This window comes from Anneissia japonica, unplaced genomic scaffold (genome assembly GCF_011630105.1).
Source record: "Anneissia japonica isolate Jap-2015-1 unplaced genomic scaffold, ASM1163010v1 scaffold287709_len1912824_cov184, whole genome shotgun sequence".
In the NCBI taxonomy this organism is placed as follows: domain Eukaryota; kingdom Metazoa; phylum Echinodermata; class Crinoidea; order Comatulida; family Comatulidae; genus Anneissia; species Anneissia japonica.
Window position 1 is genome coordinate 1,098,305 of NW_022751466.1, and position 17,385 is coordinate 1,115,689.

Genomic DNA, 17,385 nt, shown 5'->3' on the forward strand with positions numbered 1-17,385 from the left:
TAAGAAATGAACAATATAAATCGTAAATAGAAATAATATTACTCTGGCAACATTTTCTCATGCAAGAGAGAATAATTTTACTTAGGCTGTTACTGTAACTAGGCAACTTGCAACACTGGCAACTTGAGTATTATGTCTATTTCAAAAGGCCTTTTTTTTCATTGATGATGACAAGTAAAAGCATCATTGCAAACTGAGTGGATAGATATTAATGTTGAAATTGTTACATGTCAATAAAATAGTTATTAGTAACTTTAAGTATTAAAACTGACATACCCGAGACATAGGAAAATCCATAAAACAAACTGAACAGTCTTTGTTAAGGAAATTTTTGGCTTCCTGAATATCCCAGTAACTATTTGCTGCCTGGACCACATCGTAGAAGTATTCTGGATCTTCTTTAATTCTGTCTTCCATCTCACTTATAAGTTGCAAAGCATTTTCGGATCTGCCCCAGCTTTTGAGATTGTGTTCGGCAAATAAAATCCTTACTTTTTTCTGCAAAAATAATATTAACTCAAATTTATAGTAACATAGACAAAATGCAATGCTTGTTCTGATTGTGAAACCACACCTGAAGAATGGCTTTTCTGCTAATCCCGGGAAACCCATTTAAAAAGTCACACAAAAATAATATAATCTAATAAAAAGACTATTAATTAATTATAAATCAGGCTCGTAGCCAGGGGGTTTTTAGGGGTTCGGGCGAACCCCCCTTTTTCATCAAACCCCCCCTTTTGTCAGCGAATCCCCTTAACCAGAAAACGATCCCCCGTTTCCAAAATAGTGCAATTTATTGCAAAATAGGAGCATTTTTGGCACTGTTTATTGTCGCTATCGTTCGTAGTCCGATCGTAAAAATCAAAACAAAGCTGCAGCCAGCTGAATGACGTAACCAGCAAGACTTCAAAATGAATATTAATGAGAGGTTTGTTGTCTAAGCTATTTGACCAATCGCGTGCTCCGTAGTTTATTTACTTTGGCACGACGTCATCACAAAAGTTTGGGTGCTCGACATTTTTCATTTCTCTGGGATCGAGGACACGCGCCAGGGCCTAGGCTAGCTAGGCTAGCAAGGAAATATACTTGGTAATGTTTTCACGTTTCGTCAGAATTAACTGACATTATTCATAATAATATATTTATTATTTTTTTTCAATATATCTCATTTAAACCAAGACAGCTCTTAAATTATTGTTTATTTTCACTGTGCTAAGTTTTTTTACATAAACTGGTTCTTAAACATGTACATTTGTAGCATTAGAATTATGTCTGGTTTTTTTTTCAATATTACCGTGCAAGTATATTTACATGGTTCTGTAACTTGTAAATATAATAACATTTTTCCTTGCCCTAATTATATATATTTTCATTGCAACTTAACATTTAAGTTATTTTGGTAAAAAAGTAAAATGTAGGGCTGTCAGTTCCTATTGTTTCTTCATTTCTGCAATAAATAAAATATTATTTGCAATATTTCTCTTTTAAGCAAAGACCTTTTACATACCTCCATATTTTAATAATGGTATTTAAGCGATCTCATAATGTGCAAGGTCTGTGTTTTGTACAGTCACCTAGTGGGTATTGCTAATTTTATCCCAGTTATATTTTTAGAGATAACATTACATAGTAGCATTAAAATGTTAAGCATTGCTTTTTAATTAAAAAAAAAAAAGTTTGTTTCACAATAAACATTTACGTTCTAAATCCTGTATTGGAGAAAGTCTTCTTATCTTATTTTTAAAATTGTGTAAAAAGTATTTAAATATACATGAACATGCATTTAAATGACATGTACATGCATTTAAAATCCTATAAATGCTCTGGCTTCGGGGGCTTCGCCCCCGGCCCCCACAGGGGCTTAGCCCCCCCTTGACCCCACCTGGGGCCCTTTGGCGGGCTCTGAACCCCACGCCCAGAACCCCCCTTGAAGCATGCTGGCTACGGGCCTGTAAATTGTATAAATAATAGCTCAGTTGATGCATCTGGATAAGGTCTGGTATAACTTACCTCTCTCTCTTCAACTGGAAAATCAAAAAAGCTTTCTTTCATATAAGGAGCTTTTTCCCAAATTCTGTCATAAAACTGCTTCATGTCATCTTTAAATACTTCTGCTAACATCTGGTTTACATCACCTTTGCTATTGGTCAATTCTGCTATTATTTCTTCAGTTGTTAAGACATGTCCTCCCCTCTCAAGTTTCAATCCAGTTAACTTGACAATCTACGCAATTAAACAAGTTTAATTGGTCAATTAATTTATTCATCTTATATACAGGTCTCCTATTTAAGACCACTTTTGGGAACAGAGTTTCCATGGCATTAAGCAGGTTTGGTCTCTATTAGAATAAAAGGATAAAAGAAATTTGTTAACTTAGAACTTCACAGAAATGTGGTCTTTAATTGAAAGTGGTCTTTAATTGGAGGGGTCTTTAATTAGAAGACCTGTATTTAAAAGACCTGTATTTAGTTCATATTTAACTATTCTTAAGCAATTACTGTCAATTTCTGAGGACACTTTCGAAAATGAAGGCTGAAGGAACCATTATTTCCTTTTAAAAAATTATCTCATAACCATTTATGCCTTTCTAGGCCTTGCCTAGTAGGTGGTCTAGGCTTCAATGGTATTAACCAGTGCGGCAGAGCAAGATTTTTTAGGTTCACTGTGTGCATTCAGAGCTTGACCTAGCAACAAAATTTTCATTGCAATAGATTTGGCGCTGGGTGTCATGTGACCTAACTTGTGTGTTGGACGTAAACAATAGACTGGCACAGCGGAGATTGCTATGGCGGCTCTCCCATGTTATTGCTGTAAAGATCATCATACAGCAATTGCTGTATTTGTTCTTTTGAACGTAATTTAAGTTACTCTAAGTCGATTGCTGATGTCCCAAAATTCAACACACAAACTTTTTGTAACTTGGCGTCCAAGGCAATTTGAGATTTTTCGACAAATGTTAGGCCTAGGCCCTGGATATCTACGGCCTGTTTAGGTATGCAGGAGAGCCTTCGACCCGCGGACTATGCTACGATTTCTAGGCTAGCTAAGGTTTTCGAAGGATCACATAAATTTCAAAGCATACAATGCAAGGAGAACACTAGAATGTAAATACACGCTATTTTCAACAATTGTATTGCCTTTCCTTGCCATTTATTTCTTAAGTTAACAGTGGGTGGTTGTTTTCGAAACCATAACATTACCTTTTCCTATACTTTCACACTGATCGCACTGTAATGTTTTTCATGGTACATCGACTGTAGGTCACGTGACCGGCTGTAAATAAACATCGCCGAATCCCTCTATTTAAAACCACCCCAACTTTAAGCTTTTTCGACACCAAAAGACCAAAAAAATAGCAGGCACTATATCAAATTAGTGTGCAAAAAAATTACTTGCAAATGAATGTGATGATGTCACGACTGACAATACATCAAAAGAGTAAATTAAGAACAAAAATTTAATTCTAGAAAATTAGGTCAATCTCTGCTATACAGTAACACCCAAAATATGTATTACAGGAACTGCACTTGTGACTAAAGAATGTCAATTTTTAATCAACAAGTTTTCATCACTATCAAAGTAAAAAAGAAATGACGAAGAAGGATTCTAAACATTTGAACCAAAACACAGCTAGATATGGTTCAAAATTTATTTTAAAAAAACTATAAAATAAATATTTCAAAATTACTGAGTATAAAAAATTAATAAATGAAAAAAAAAAAGAATTTAAACTTTCATACCTTGTTTTGGATTTTTTCAATGCACTCCTGTTCTATCTTTTCCCTGTCACCCTTGTGTTTATAGATTACATCCCTTATTTGTTCATCAGAAATTGTTGCTCCTGGTACCATAGCATTCAGCTTGTCAGTAACCGACACCTTAACACTCTCAACAAAGTTGTGATAATTTTTATCAAGCCAGATGTCAATCGGTATGTTGTCCTTCTCAGCTACATTTAGTGCAACCTCAATCATTTCAAAATCAAAACCTTTACACTGGGCTTCCTGAAACATAAAAACATGGTCATATTTTTCCAATGCATTCCAGTATTTATTACAACAAATGGAAATTAATTTTTCACACAATTGTTTAAATATGTTAAATTTTTTGTAGTTTAAAATTGCACTGTATAACATACAGATTCTTGGAATGAATTGTTGGTCCTTTTTTATAAAATCTTATGAATGTAGTTAAGTTATATCAGTTTTGTAAACAGTGGCAGACTGTCAAGGCAAGCAAGGTATGCAGTGCATACCCTGGCTAAAACAAGTAAAAAGATATAGTAGTACAATTTCTCCGTTTTATTTAGCATTTTCTGTCAGAATCTTCTATAAACCTTAATTTTTCAAGTTGATTGCTACAGTTCATTGGAATACCAAAGCTTTTTCAATGTTTGGCCTTCTTTGTTATCGGGGTAAACTCACAGTCGGGCATATTGCATCGTACTCTCAGTTGCTTAGGATTTCCATATAGTTGGTTTCCAATGTCAGCCAATCACGTTTTCAGTGAGTCAAAGGGAGTCAGAGCTTAAATTTGCTATTGTGACAACCGTGTGGTGGCATCAGAATAGCCAATTTAACACTGAAATGGAAGTGGTGCTTCCAAAAGTATGTGTGCATGCTCTTCTGCTCACAAATCAGGACATCCACTGCTGATCGGGTATTCTATCTATAGGCCTAATCTCAATGACTAAAGTTTAAATAAATTTGCATACATATGACCAGTATAGAAAAAATTATTGAATTGAAATTTGTTAAAATACAGAAATAGGAATTCTTTTGATGAGAAGATACTACAACCATGCCGGTATTAAAAATAACATACATTTGTAGTTTGACTATCGGACACAATCTGATTCTATATAGTAGTAGTAGATTTACAAACTTTTTTCTACTACTAGCAGGCCCTACTGGGCAGGCAGGCCCTCTTTAAAAAAAACCAATGGCTCTATTTGAAACATTCTATAATACTTTGTAAAGGTCTTGTAAAAAAATTTTTAAATTTTTGTGACGATCCGCAGTATGGTGTGGATCTGAGGACCATTTAAAGGTAAACATCCCAGACTACATACAGTATTTCGAAAACGGATTAACTGATCTGAATGAAACATTCGGAAAAAGTTCAACCTTACAAGGAAAAAACTATTACTGTATATGCTGGTGGTGAATCAGTCAAGGGTGTAAAATGGAGGGTCATTCAATTTTTGAGGACCCAGACCTAAATATCTCTGAAAAAATCAATGGGTATAATTTAAACTTTGTATAACAGTTTATCAAGGTTGACTAAAGAAATGATTAAATTTTTGTGATGATCCGGAGTAGGGTATGGGAGGGTCATTTTAATTTTTTAGATCACAGAAGTAAATATCTATCAAAAGTTTTCAATGGGTGTAAATGTAACTTTCTATAATAGTTTGTAAAAGTCCAGTAAAAAAAATGACTGAATTTTTGTGATGATCCGGCGTAGGGTATGAATATGAGGACCAAAAGGAAAATGTCCCAGACCAGATATTTCAAACAGAGCCTTGCAGGAGTCAACATCCCTATGCATGATACATGACTTAACCAACCATATTTTCTGATAAAGTCATCATAAATGACATAATCAGAAAATATGGTTGGGTCAAATTTGTGTGGTGGTTGAAAAAGTTGTCTTTATGGCCCAAAATAGTGATTTTAGACCACATTGGTAATGTAATTTGATAGGCAAATTACAGTAATATTTTTAGCAAATTTCTTTGAAAAAATTTCATAGGCCTAGGGCTAGCTAGGTATACAGTATTTTCATTTTACAGTAGTTTGGAACGATATCGGGAGTGGGGGAGCTGGCAGTGGCCTACTAGGCTACAATTTATTTGAAAATAGCTTGGGCCCGATCGTCCACACCAGTTGGGCCCAATCGTCTGTCACCCGAAATTTTCATTACGATGATCAAGAACGTACACGATCTAGGCCCTAGGCTAGGCCTAGCCTTACTGCCGTTACTCGGCTACGTATACTACTGCATAACAAAGAAAGCGACTCACGCGGTGCATTCTTAAATTTTACACACATTATTTAAATGTATGTTATTATGATCTACCACCCACGCATCGCAGTAACTACTGTACTAAACTAGGCCTCATGCTTTTGTGGAAAGCCTAAGCTAGATAGTCGTTATGTACTCGACAGTCGGCTGCCTTTATATCTTCACTTGTCTTCAGTTTGCATTCAAAGGGTACACTGCTGCATAGCTAACTGTCGGGGATATAATACCTTCATATGACTACTCATACAACAACAAAAAAATGTTGCATGGAGGTAGCGAAAAATGGATATCTAATTGAAAAAAACAATATATTTCTGCAAGTATTAAAACCTTTTTTTTTTTATTTTAGGCCTTCTTCAAAATGCCTATGCCTACAGCAGCTGATTTTTTTTGCCGCAAAACCAAAATAGTTTCATCCATGCTGACTTGCCGATCGGTTAGCGCGAGCCCTGACTGAACACTGCAGAAACTTCACATCGAACTTTGCATCGCAAAGAAAAACAGAATGTCAGAAAACTTTTTTTACGCATGCGCATTTGCATAAATGTCTACAAACACACACACAGGGAAAACAGTGAAAAGTGATTACAATAGTTCCTATTGCATTTCATGCATAGGAACTAAAAACGGGTCAACTGGAAAGTTTAACCCAAGTTACAAGGAAGATATTATTATGTGTAGGGGATGATCCAGGAGGGTGTAAATTTGAGTGTCATTTAAATTGCTTACACCCCAGTTTTAGATGGATAAAAATGACACTTTGCAGAATAGTTTTTCATGGTAAAATGAAGAAATGATCAAATTTTGGTGACGATCCGCAGTAAGGTATTGATATGATGTACCATTGATACCATTTAAAGATTTTTTTGTTGACAGTTGATTAAATTATTAAAACGCAATTTTAATTTCATTTATTTCGTCCAATTTTAAAACATTATACAATAAAAACAAAAACAAAACACCCTTGACAGAGACAGGATTAAACAAAAGAAAACTTAATTGCTGCACAAATTTTCTCTGCCGCCAATTTGCGTTTTCTAAAGCGCTCAAACCAGTTACAGCTAGGCTAAACTCAAAACTACCATGATATGTATGAACAATTTTTGCTTTCAGTCATTCAATCGCTTTGAACTGAAAATGCACTTTCCTATTCAAGGTCGGTTCATGTGGCTCGCAATGGTTACGAGTCATGATGTACCTTGCTATAACCATTGTAGCCATAGTTTAATGGTAATGGTAATGGTAATGGTTGGAGACTTACATAGTGCAAAATACATGGTCTCTATGCGCAAAACAAGAAAAAACAAGAAAAAAACAAAGCTATCCTAGGCTACACAGAAACTAAAAGTCAGAAGAGACAGACTATTGCAGAAGAGCCAACACCATTGCGATCGTTTTCCTGCAATTTGAGACCACTGGCAATTAAGCAGCAGTTGGCAAGATCACAACTCACAGATGCTCTAATGGTGTTGGGTAACTAAATAGCCTATCAAAAATATGAAAAAACAAAAGAAAAAATTACAAGGTTTGAAAAAGGTCTCACTAATTACATCGCAGTGAACTTGGTTTTCGTTTTTTTTTTCCCCGCTTTCTTTTTCCACTTCATTAAAATTATATTGGTTTTTCATGTTTTTTTTACTTTATACTTTCTAATGGATTTTCTTTTTGTGGCAATTTCAACTTCATTTCTCATTAAAGCAATGAGGAAAAGCCCTATGTTCTGTTGTTCAAACAGACATATAGTAAGTCTAGTTATTATTATTATTATCAATGAATAAAATCAGACCAAATAACAAATATTTATTAGGTCTGTAACCAGATGTACTGTAACCTGGCATAAAACACCAACAGGGTACTATAATTAGTTCAGTGGGAAACATTAAATAAGGTATCATACATGTTACAAGATGAATGCACTGGTTTTTTTTATACATACCCTGTACATAATACAACTGTTATTAATTTGATGCAAAGAATTTACAATTTATTGAGGAAAATGATACATGCTAAGTTTATGCAACAATCAACAGATTTTAATATCATAGCAATCAATTATTTCGGGCATGCATGATAAATATAATTTCAAAAGTTAATTTAGTCATGAATACTCACTCTAATAGCGGTCACAAGAGCTTGGCCCTTTCCTCGTATGTCCTCTTGTTTGGTTCGGATCCTCATATCAGTCAGTGTCATTTGTGGCCCTGGAAGAAAATTTATTGCAACATCACTGTGTGGAAGTACTAGAATTGGCACATTGTACAGTAGCTCATGAAGAACCTACTGCAGAGTAACATTGTAGGTGAGGTCAAAGGAATGTGTTGGATGAATAAACAAATACAGTTGAAAGCACTGAAAACTTTACATGCAACAATAAAGCAAACTGGGTATTGATAAATATTGACAACTGAATACTACAGGAAGTGATGCTTAAAAAAATGAAGGAATATGTAATGTTCGTAGTAGCAGTGTAGCAACAACATCAGAAGAAAAGTAAACACCAAGCAACAACAGCAATATATCAAAGTAGCAACAGCAACAAGAATGAGAACAACCACCACCACAAAACAATACTATTATTTTTCAGTATGTTAGTTATTATATCACCTTCATTCATGCTGGTACACTATGTTAAAAATTTAGTATTTTCCAGCTTATACACTTTCAATTCTGGCTACAATTACTGACACTGACCACCAGAGCTAGAACATGTTCGTTAATCATGCAGAGTGATCTTTTAAATAGAATGGCTCTCAAAAAATTTATTTTATTGAAAAAGAATTTTATAGGTAAAAATGAACAAGACTGCATACAAGGTTGTCTAATGTGAGGTCACACTTTGATTAAAATTCTTCAACACTCTCAGTTTTTTTCTACTTACCACTATAAACAGTTAAAATATTGCATTCACTTTTCCTATTATTTTTACCTACATAGTATATTTTACAAAGAAAAAAAATTCAAATACCTAATGAATGTAAGAATTCATCAGGTTTTCTTTTGGAAACTTCTGATATTCGAGGGAAGGTTTGTGACAAAGGCTCTTTAACTGATTTATTTCCATATTTTGCTTCATCCTCGAGTCTTGCTCTTCTTTTTGATTCCAACATCTGAAAGTAATTGAGTAATGACTATGTTAAGAAACAAAATATAGATGTGTCCTCTGGCTTGGTCTGACGGTGTTATCTGGTCTGTACTGGAATGATTTGGTCTACTCTGGTTGGATTTGACATAATCTAGTTAAATTGATCTGGCCTAACAGAAGTTGGTTTTACTGGTTTAATATAGTCTGATCTGTGTTGACTACAGTAAATACATACTGTACAGTATGCATCATGATATATTATAAAATTCATTTTCCTCAATAATTATCTAAAACACGATACTGCATAAATATAAAAAAAATATCAAAATAGTGTTTAAATATATTTGCCAATTGCAGACAAGAAAGTCTGAGGTGTGAAGGAAAGAAAGGCTGCTGTACAGTAGTAATCAAACCAATAAGAGTACCATTGTAATGCTCCTCCATCAAACCATCCAGTTTATGAAATTCAATGGTTTTCCACATTAACAGCAACACACTGGGACAACTAGAGTGTACAGTACTGTAGCTCAGGTAATAAAGCATTAGTATGGTACTCTGAATGGTCTGGTTCAAATCCTACAGGAGCTCATACTGTACTGTACAGTACATCCACTAATCCACTTGAGTACTTTACTTCCATAGAGCAGTTGGAATTTTTAAAAAAAGTACTGTAATCAAAATTTCTATGTACTTCTCTTCTAGCTGCCATGTTCAACTACTGTACTGTATAAAAAGTCTCCTATTTTTTTTTCATAGGTGTAAATATGAGAGACAACTTATTTTTTATAATTAAAGTGTCTTTAATATTCATGTCAACTTTAATACAGAAAGCACATGGGACCAACAGCTTAAAAATCTCTACTGAATGCAGGTGCATTATAGTATTGTAACTTGAATCTTGAACTCTCCAGCAGAAACAAAGTTAACTGACGGTGCTGAAATACTGTAGGAACCTAGAAGTACCATAATTTTAGTGCACACACAGTTCTTACTACCACACAGCCATTGTATGCTCTGTACTTCATATGTTTACTGTACATAAAATATTGTTAAAGATATAAAGGTAACCACTAAAATTACACATTTACACAAAGAATGCTTTTTATCACTTACCTCTTCTTCTTCTTTCTGCATTGTGAAAGCGATTCCAGGAGAAAGTGTGCTAGAAGCTGCCTCTTTTCGAGCCAATGGTGTTAAAGCTATAGTAGCAGCAGCACCCTGTAAGGAAGACTTAGGTTTTACTGAAGCAGCCATATTCCTGTAAGTGGTCTTTGAACACATTTCACAGATAAAAGAACCAGTGTCAGTGTTCCAAAATGTGCAATACTGACATTCCCAACCAGCTGCTTGAACTCTTTCAGAAGACATAAAAACTGGCTTTTCTGAACGAACCTCTGGCATATCATTTTTTGAAAAACCACCAGCAGGTGCAACAGAATGTTCATTCTGTTGTCTTTCAGCACTTGTTTGTGGTATGGTGTGTTTTGAGTCTTGTATTTGTTGCAATTCTTCAGGAACATCCACTGATGACTTCAGCTTCACAGATATATCTGGCCTCACAGTTGGATTTGCAGAGAGTCTTGGGAGTGGAACTGGCACATTTGGGGGAGTGTAAAACATTGGTGGGTTTTTAGCTTGATTAGAAGCTTGATGCCCCTCCGCAGCTACCTCTTTATCATCCAATCTTTTTGGATCAGCCTTCTCTGATGCAGGTGGTTTTCCAGGTGTTATATTCAAAATGTCTTCAACGGGTGGCTTTTTGATGTTGAGAACAAGTGGCTCGAAGGGTTCTGACTTAGTTACTTCAGGTGTATTTCTTGGTTCTGTTGGCTGCTGTGGTGTTTCCAGCTTTAATCTGTGTTTGGAGCTCTTACTCTTTCCTGTCTCCAGTACAACATCTAGGGCTTCCATGCGTTTCATTAAACTCTTGTGCCTATTCATCAAGACTTCTCTTTCTTTTTCAAGAACTATGTATTGATCACAATTTTCATCTAATATTGCATCTTGTTTTTCTTGAATTACTTGAACTTGTTCTAAAATAGTTATACATTTCCTCCAAATCTTTTTCTTAATTTCCTCAATATCCTGTGGTTTCACCGGCGTAGACGTTGATGCAGGTTGCGATAAAGGCCCTGGAGAACCATGATAAACACTATCTTGTGATTTTATTTCCTTATAGGTACTTCCACTTCCACCTGAAGAAGGTATGCTTGGTTCATCACCTGATGATTCACTAATGGTTCTTGGAGCAGGAACAGGTCTTTTTATTTTCGTTTCATGTGAGTACCTGTAAAAAAAAAAAAATTCTTGGGTCATACATTTAAAATCTTGTTTTATGTTTATTTCATTAATAAACAATTCAATTTAAACTTTAAGAAGTAGATATTTAATCTGTAAATGCGAGAAGTTTTTGTAAATCCCCGAGGGTACACATTAAAGAATAGACCCCACATTTTACAGATTAATTTTAAATATGTTGATTGCTTACGTTTTAACCCTTTGAACCCTGCATTATTTACATCTTGCGGCACCCTCACCCTTAGTTATTTGGACAAAATATGCTTTTTTTTATTACAATCATCACCACCACCTCCTAGGTCCTGTACCGCTACCATAGCCATCCATCAACCCGACGCACAACTACCATCACTACCACTGCTGGCACTAGCACTATCGTGATCGGCCTAGCCTAGGGCTAGAAACTACACTGTTTACCCCACTTTCACTTTCCAAATCACTTCCTGGATAATCGTCACCATCAATATTTTCTTTGGTGTCATAAAATATCAATCGTAAAGCACCGTTTATTATTCAATATCAATTTGTTTTTTCAAAAAAATCAACATGTACGAGGCTGTCAGAACGACTTGGGAACAAAATTACGTCACATTACTCATACTGGTTGGGTGATTACCCCGAATAATGTCACCTGACCCGCAAAGCCGGTATACAGGCCTTTAGGGTTATTGCAGCATAAGCGCGCAGCCATTTTTCCGGCCTTTCGGGTTCAAAGGGTTAAAAATTATTATGGTTTACTACAAAATCATCATATTTTAATAATATTAATATTCAAACCTGAGCTGTATTTGGTAAAACACAGTAATACTTTGATTAAATTTTTCAAAGATAAAGATTAAATGTTTGACTATATTCTACATATAAATTTTAAAAAAAATGTACATATTATCTACAATATTTATTATAAAATCACACTAAATACTTACATTAATGGTTGAACTATATTTCCATCTCCTGGTAGATAGCGTTGGCCATCATGAAAGGCAGTGGACAATTGCCTACCATCACTTACATTCTCATACAAATGTGTAGATGGTGGCCTCTTTAACTTCGCTGCAATCTGCTGACTGAAGTTGTCAGGTACAGATGGCTCTGGTTGTTTTTTAAATTCCTCTGCCATCTGCAGGTTGGGTTTGTCTGGATCGGTCTTCACATCGACATCTACTTTTCTTGTCAAAAGCTCGGTCTTGTGCCCTTTCCGTTTTGGATGGGAGTGCCAAACTTTGTCACACTCTTCACAATTTGAATTCTCGCAGTCATTACAGTACACTGTGGCTTTGCTATCACCACATAGATTGCAATCAGTATCTAAAAGGTAAAATACAATATTATTTGCCAAATACTCTTGAAGCATCAATATTCCATCTCATAGAGACCATAACAGAATTGTTTAAAATCCGAGAAATTAAATCATATTGTTTCTAAATAGGTTCAATCAAGTGGAAATTTGACTACAGTAATATTGTTAATCAAAGTAAGTCTGAAAAGTATGATTGATTTACATTAAGTATTATATATAAGGTATATTGTTGTCTACCACTACCAATATTTCTTTTAATTAGAAAATAAGCTGACAGAAAGGAAAAGAAATAAAAAGTAAAAGCCTATTTTTTTTTGTGTTTAATTTATGAAAATACAGAAAATTGAAATTCTGCAAGTTAAATGCTTACCACTGTTTTCTCTCGAAAGAATGGCTGCCTGTGGTTTGTGGTCCTCACTTCGATCAGCAACCTGAGCTTGTGGTTGGCTCTGTATTGGTGATGGAACGCGGGCTGCCTCTGTACCATAGATAGTTGACCCTAGCGTAGACAATGAGGGTTGTGCTGGGGCAGTCTGTGAACTTGGGCCATATTCAGTGTGTGATCCCACTTGTCTAGCTAGTCCGGAAGCTGGGCCATACATATCTGAAGAAACTATTGATGTGATAGGGCTGTTGTGTAGAGTATGGTATAATGCTTCAGGGTGAGGGTGGAGTTTGTTCATGTACCTCTCAATCTCAACCTTAGCCACTATCAAGTCAGTCAAAATTTTGACTACCTGTTCTTCATCAGGATGGTTGACTTCATCAGGGAATGATAATCCATCACTAATTGGCATGCTGTACCCAAACTTCTGGAGAATTTCTTTGGATCCCTGTTTCAGTAAATGCAATGGAAATTACATTTATTCATGAATATAATCTATATATTTATTATCAAATATCACTTTATTTATTTTTCATGATAAAAATTTACATTTAAATAATGCTCTAAATATTCAATTTAACTCACATCATACTGTATGAGGCTTGCCATCCCAAAACCAGCGTACTGTCACTTAATGTTTATGTAACGATTACCATAAGAAAATGGCAGTATTGTACTGTATAACCAGCGTACTGTCACTTAATGTTTATGTACCAATTACCATAAGTAAGTGGCAGTATTGTACTTTATACTTTAGTACAGAGAAGTTGTAGTACTTTTACTCAAAATTTTGGCAATTGTAAAGTCAAATGTAAATGACCTATCACTCTAAAGACTGTATTGTGGAGAATATGAATGTATAAAGTAAATTTTCTTGTTAGTCATTGATGCTGAGTTTGACATCACAATCCCCATATATTATAACAATATTAGTATTAATACCATTTTTATACAAATCAATGGTAAATTTTCTTTACCTCAACGACTCCAACTTTTGTTTTAAAAACACCATTGGAAAAGAAAATAATCTTCCATTTTGGTGGACGGCTTGTAACAGGCTTTAGCAGATTGCGACCATATTTCTCCAATACTCCTAAAGCAGTTTTAATGGTTTGCAGAGCTTCACTTTCTCTCTAAGAAACAAAAAAGAGAACAAAAATAAAATTGAATGATGGCAGTCTTTGTGTTAAAGTTTTCCCAGTTTCACTATTAATTAGTGTGTTCAAATTAATGGCGGATTCAAGGGCTGAATTTTTCAAAATTAAAATAGAAAAATTCAAGCTCCAGAAGGAAAACATTTGAATATGTTGTTAAAAAATCTGTTATCTCATTAAACCCTTCCCAAGTTCTTTGTCAAACACACTTGCCCTCCAGAGCCTGACTTTAAGTCTGACACTGAGGTGCTATAATTTTCCTACCTCAGCCCCACCAGGGTTGGGGCTGAGGTGGTCTAAACCACCACCATATGTGAAAGTCTCTCCCTGGGCCCTGATAACTGGTTCAGTTGTCTGCTACTGCGCACCAATATGGCAGCAACTTTTCAGCAAGTGGACACAATCACACAGGATAACAAAGCACTTAGTACTGTAGCCAAAAGAAAGGCAATAAAATAGTTAGATAAAAAAATACAGTATTTGTATTATTATAAATATTTCCTTATTTCAATACATGGCATTGGCATGTATTGAAATTACAGAATGTGTTTGCAAAACAGGGGGACACATCCCCCCATTGGATTTGCTCCTGAACTGCTGTAGATCTTCTCTGAACTGTCGATATTTAATATTTACTGTTTTCTTTGCCTACAGTAATGTTTGTATTGTCTGGTCTCCCTGCTGATTGCAAATTCATTTTTATTTTAAAATTTTTATATATTTTTTATTATGGCTTTATCCCATTGGCAAAAGTAGCAGTATACATTCCTGTATTATTATTGTATTTAAAAACAGTTTGAGGAAAAATAAAATTCACAAAAAATATTTGGAAAAAACTGATATATAATTGACTATATTTGTCAGTTAATCATAATCAATGAAACATATAATATGTAAATAAGAAATTTCCAATATATACCACATCCTGATTGGTAGGATTTGACTCAAATGTTTCTATTTATAATGATTTTACTCTACAGTAATTTCTCAACACTTCCTGATGTATAAAAGCCATTTGTGATCATATGATATGGTTTAAAAAGTCCAATGACTTCATTAAATACTGTACTGTACCGCTGAGTTCAAAAGGTTATTATTGTACCTCAAAACATTGCTGAATCATAAATTTACTAGTTGACTGAGGCTGATAAGAATTTATATGATGATAATACCTTTAAGTGACTGGGGTATTTATTGGCAGATTAGAAAAAAAAAAACTTCATCTATCCTACAGTATAGCTCTTTCATTTAAATGAGTTTACATTAAAGACATTTAATTTTTACAGCAACACTGAAGAACAATTACATTTCTCCTATTTTTCCCTAAGTTTTCGTATCAGGGGGTGTGTACTGTATACCACCGAGAAATACACAAGCTATGGTAAGGATTCAATGACTGTGACATGTCATGAACAAAGGTCAACATAAATAACTCAATGTATGTTTACAATGGCAGTTCACAGAATCAAACTATTGATTAAGCCTACAGGTATAAATGAAATCATGTATGCCAAGTACTACTGTAGGTCTCTGTAATTGAAAGTAGACTGTACCTTCCCCACAATGTTTTTCCTCAACAATGACACAATATCAATGACCTCATAATGCATTTCAACAGGGCATTTCGTCTTCAGCATGTTTTCCACTAGCACTGTTGGATTAATAGTCTGTTTCCCACGTATATTGTTCATAATCTGGATCCTTGTGTTACGGATATTTGCTAACATGCTTGAAGATTCGTATGGACCGTATATGTCCCCTTGGAAAGATGAATAATATTCACCCCCAGTAATGTATTCGTGCGGGTCAGCCATTTTGAATAACCAGACTCTAGAATTAGGAGAAAATTATAATAAGAAACACAAGCAAATACTGTAGGCCTTAAACTACAGGTATACCAGTGGTTTATATTGGGAAGTATTAAAGGTTTACTGTATTTTTTAACAGAATTTTGTTGCCCTTTTTAGTGTGCAAGACCTGATTGTCTTTTTACAATGCTTGAACATACTGTGCATAATAATTATTATTTATATTTTCTTTTCACTATGATTATTAATTGGGATTTTTTACAAATTTGTATGTGTTTCATAAAAAAAAAAATTGGTGAGAGGACGATCAACAACTTTTTATTTTTTAAATGGCCTTATTACGACTGTCTTTTGAAATTAATTTGAATACCATAGTGTGGCTTTTAGTACACATATGACATGAGTAAAATGAAAAGAACACACATATTTCCAGCTCATATACAGTATATCACTCTTATTTGAAAAGTTAAATGATTTAATAATTTATTTAATGATTAAACTACATACCCTACTATTGTAGGAAATTAAATTACATTTAACAAAAACAAAATTATATTTAAATTAGTGCCTTGGTGATCTTAGGCACCGCAGATTCGGCCGACACTAATTTTCAGTGCTGAAAGTTCAACTGACATTAACGTACTGTACATAATCATTTAACCATGTCAATAAGTTTACGTGACCATTATTATGCATGTTTATTAAAGTATATATATATCATACTGATTTGTTTTCGGTCACGTAAATATATCCACTTCCTTTTTATTATTACACCCTTCGCTCCCATGGAATAGGCCAGATGACTGGCCTAGCTAGGCATAGCCTAGATAAAGCTTACATGTAAAGATAATTAATGGAGGTGGATGAAGGTATTATTGAGGAGATTACTCAAAAATTCTCCGCACACGCAGCGCTATGCAAATGAGCCGAAAACAAAGCTGCCACAGCGCATGAAGAAACGTTTGCGGCGCAATTGTTCCTACCTTGAAGCTAATACATTTATCTTTCATGAAATACCAAACATATTAATATTTCTACAAAAAATAGTTTGAAATTTAATGAAACATTTACATGAGCTTTAAAATTATGGTATATTTCAACTTGAATTTCCATAAATTGGATAAAACTTGATAATTCTAATTTTAACACATATTAATCAAGGAATAATTTAGGATTATAATAAACTAAGTCATTTTGGTGTAAACGAGTGTGGACTATTCAAAAATTCAATCCAAAATCTGTATAATTTTCAGTTTTACGCTGCCTTAGCTTTATAGACGAACCAATCAATCTTTAGACAAAATTATACTGTAATGAATGTTCACAGAAGG

The 17,385-nt window shown here is 34.5% G+C and overlaps 1 protein-coding gene across 1 annotated transcript in view; it reads right to left on the reverse strand.

Moving 5' to 3' along the window:
- Positions 1-17,385, reverse strand: part of LOC117121649 (E3 ubiquitin-protein ligase RNF31-like) — a 29,454-nt gene that overhangs the window by 10,299 nt on the left and 1,770 nt on the right. Inside the window, exons 2-11 of the mRNA XM_033266891.1 lie at positions 15,800-16,076; positions 14,070-14,225; positions 13,078-13,540; positions 12,334-12,715; positions 10,223-11,396; positions 8,993-9,134; positions 8,140-8,228; positions 3,741-4,004; positions 2,011-2,223; positions 277-498 (exon numbers count right to left, since the gene is read on the reverse strand). Of these exons, the coding sequence (XP_033122782.1) occupies positions 277-498; positions 2,011-2,223; positions 3,741-4,004; positions 8,140-8,228; positions 8,993-9,134; positions 10,223-11,396; positions 12,334-12,715; positions 13,078-13,540; positions 14,070-14,225; positions 15,800-16,060 (3,366 nt within the window). The 5' untranslated portion in view covers positions 16,061-16,076. The remainder of the gene's footprint in view (positions 1-276; positions 499-2,010; positions 2,224-3,740; positions 4,005-8,139; positions 8,229-8,992; positions 9,135-10,222; positions 11,397-12,333; positions 12,716-13,077; positions 13,541-14,069; positions 14,226-15,799; positions 16,077-17,385) is intronic.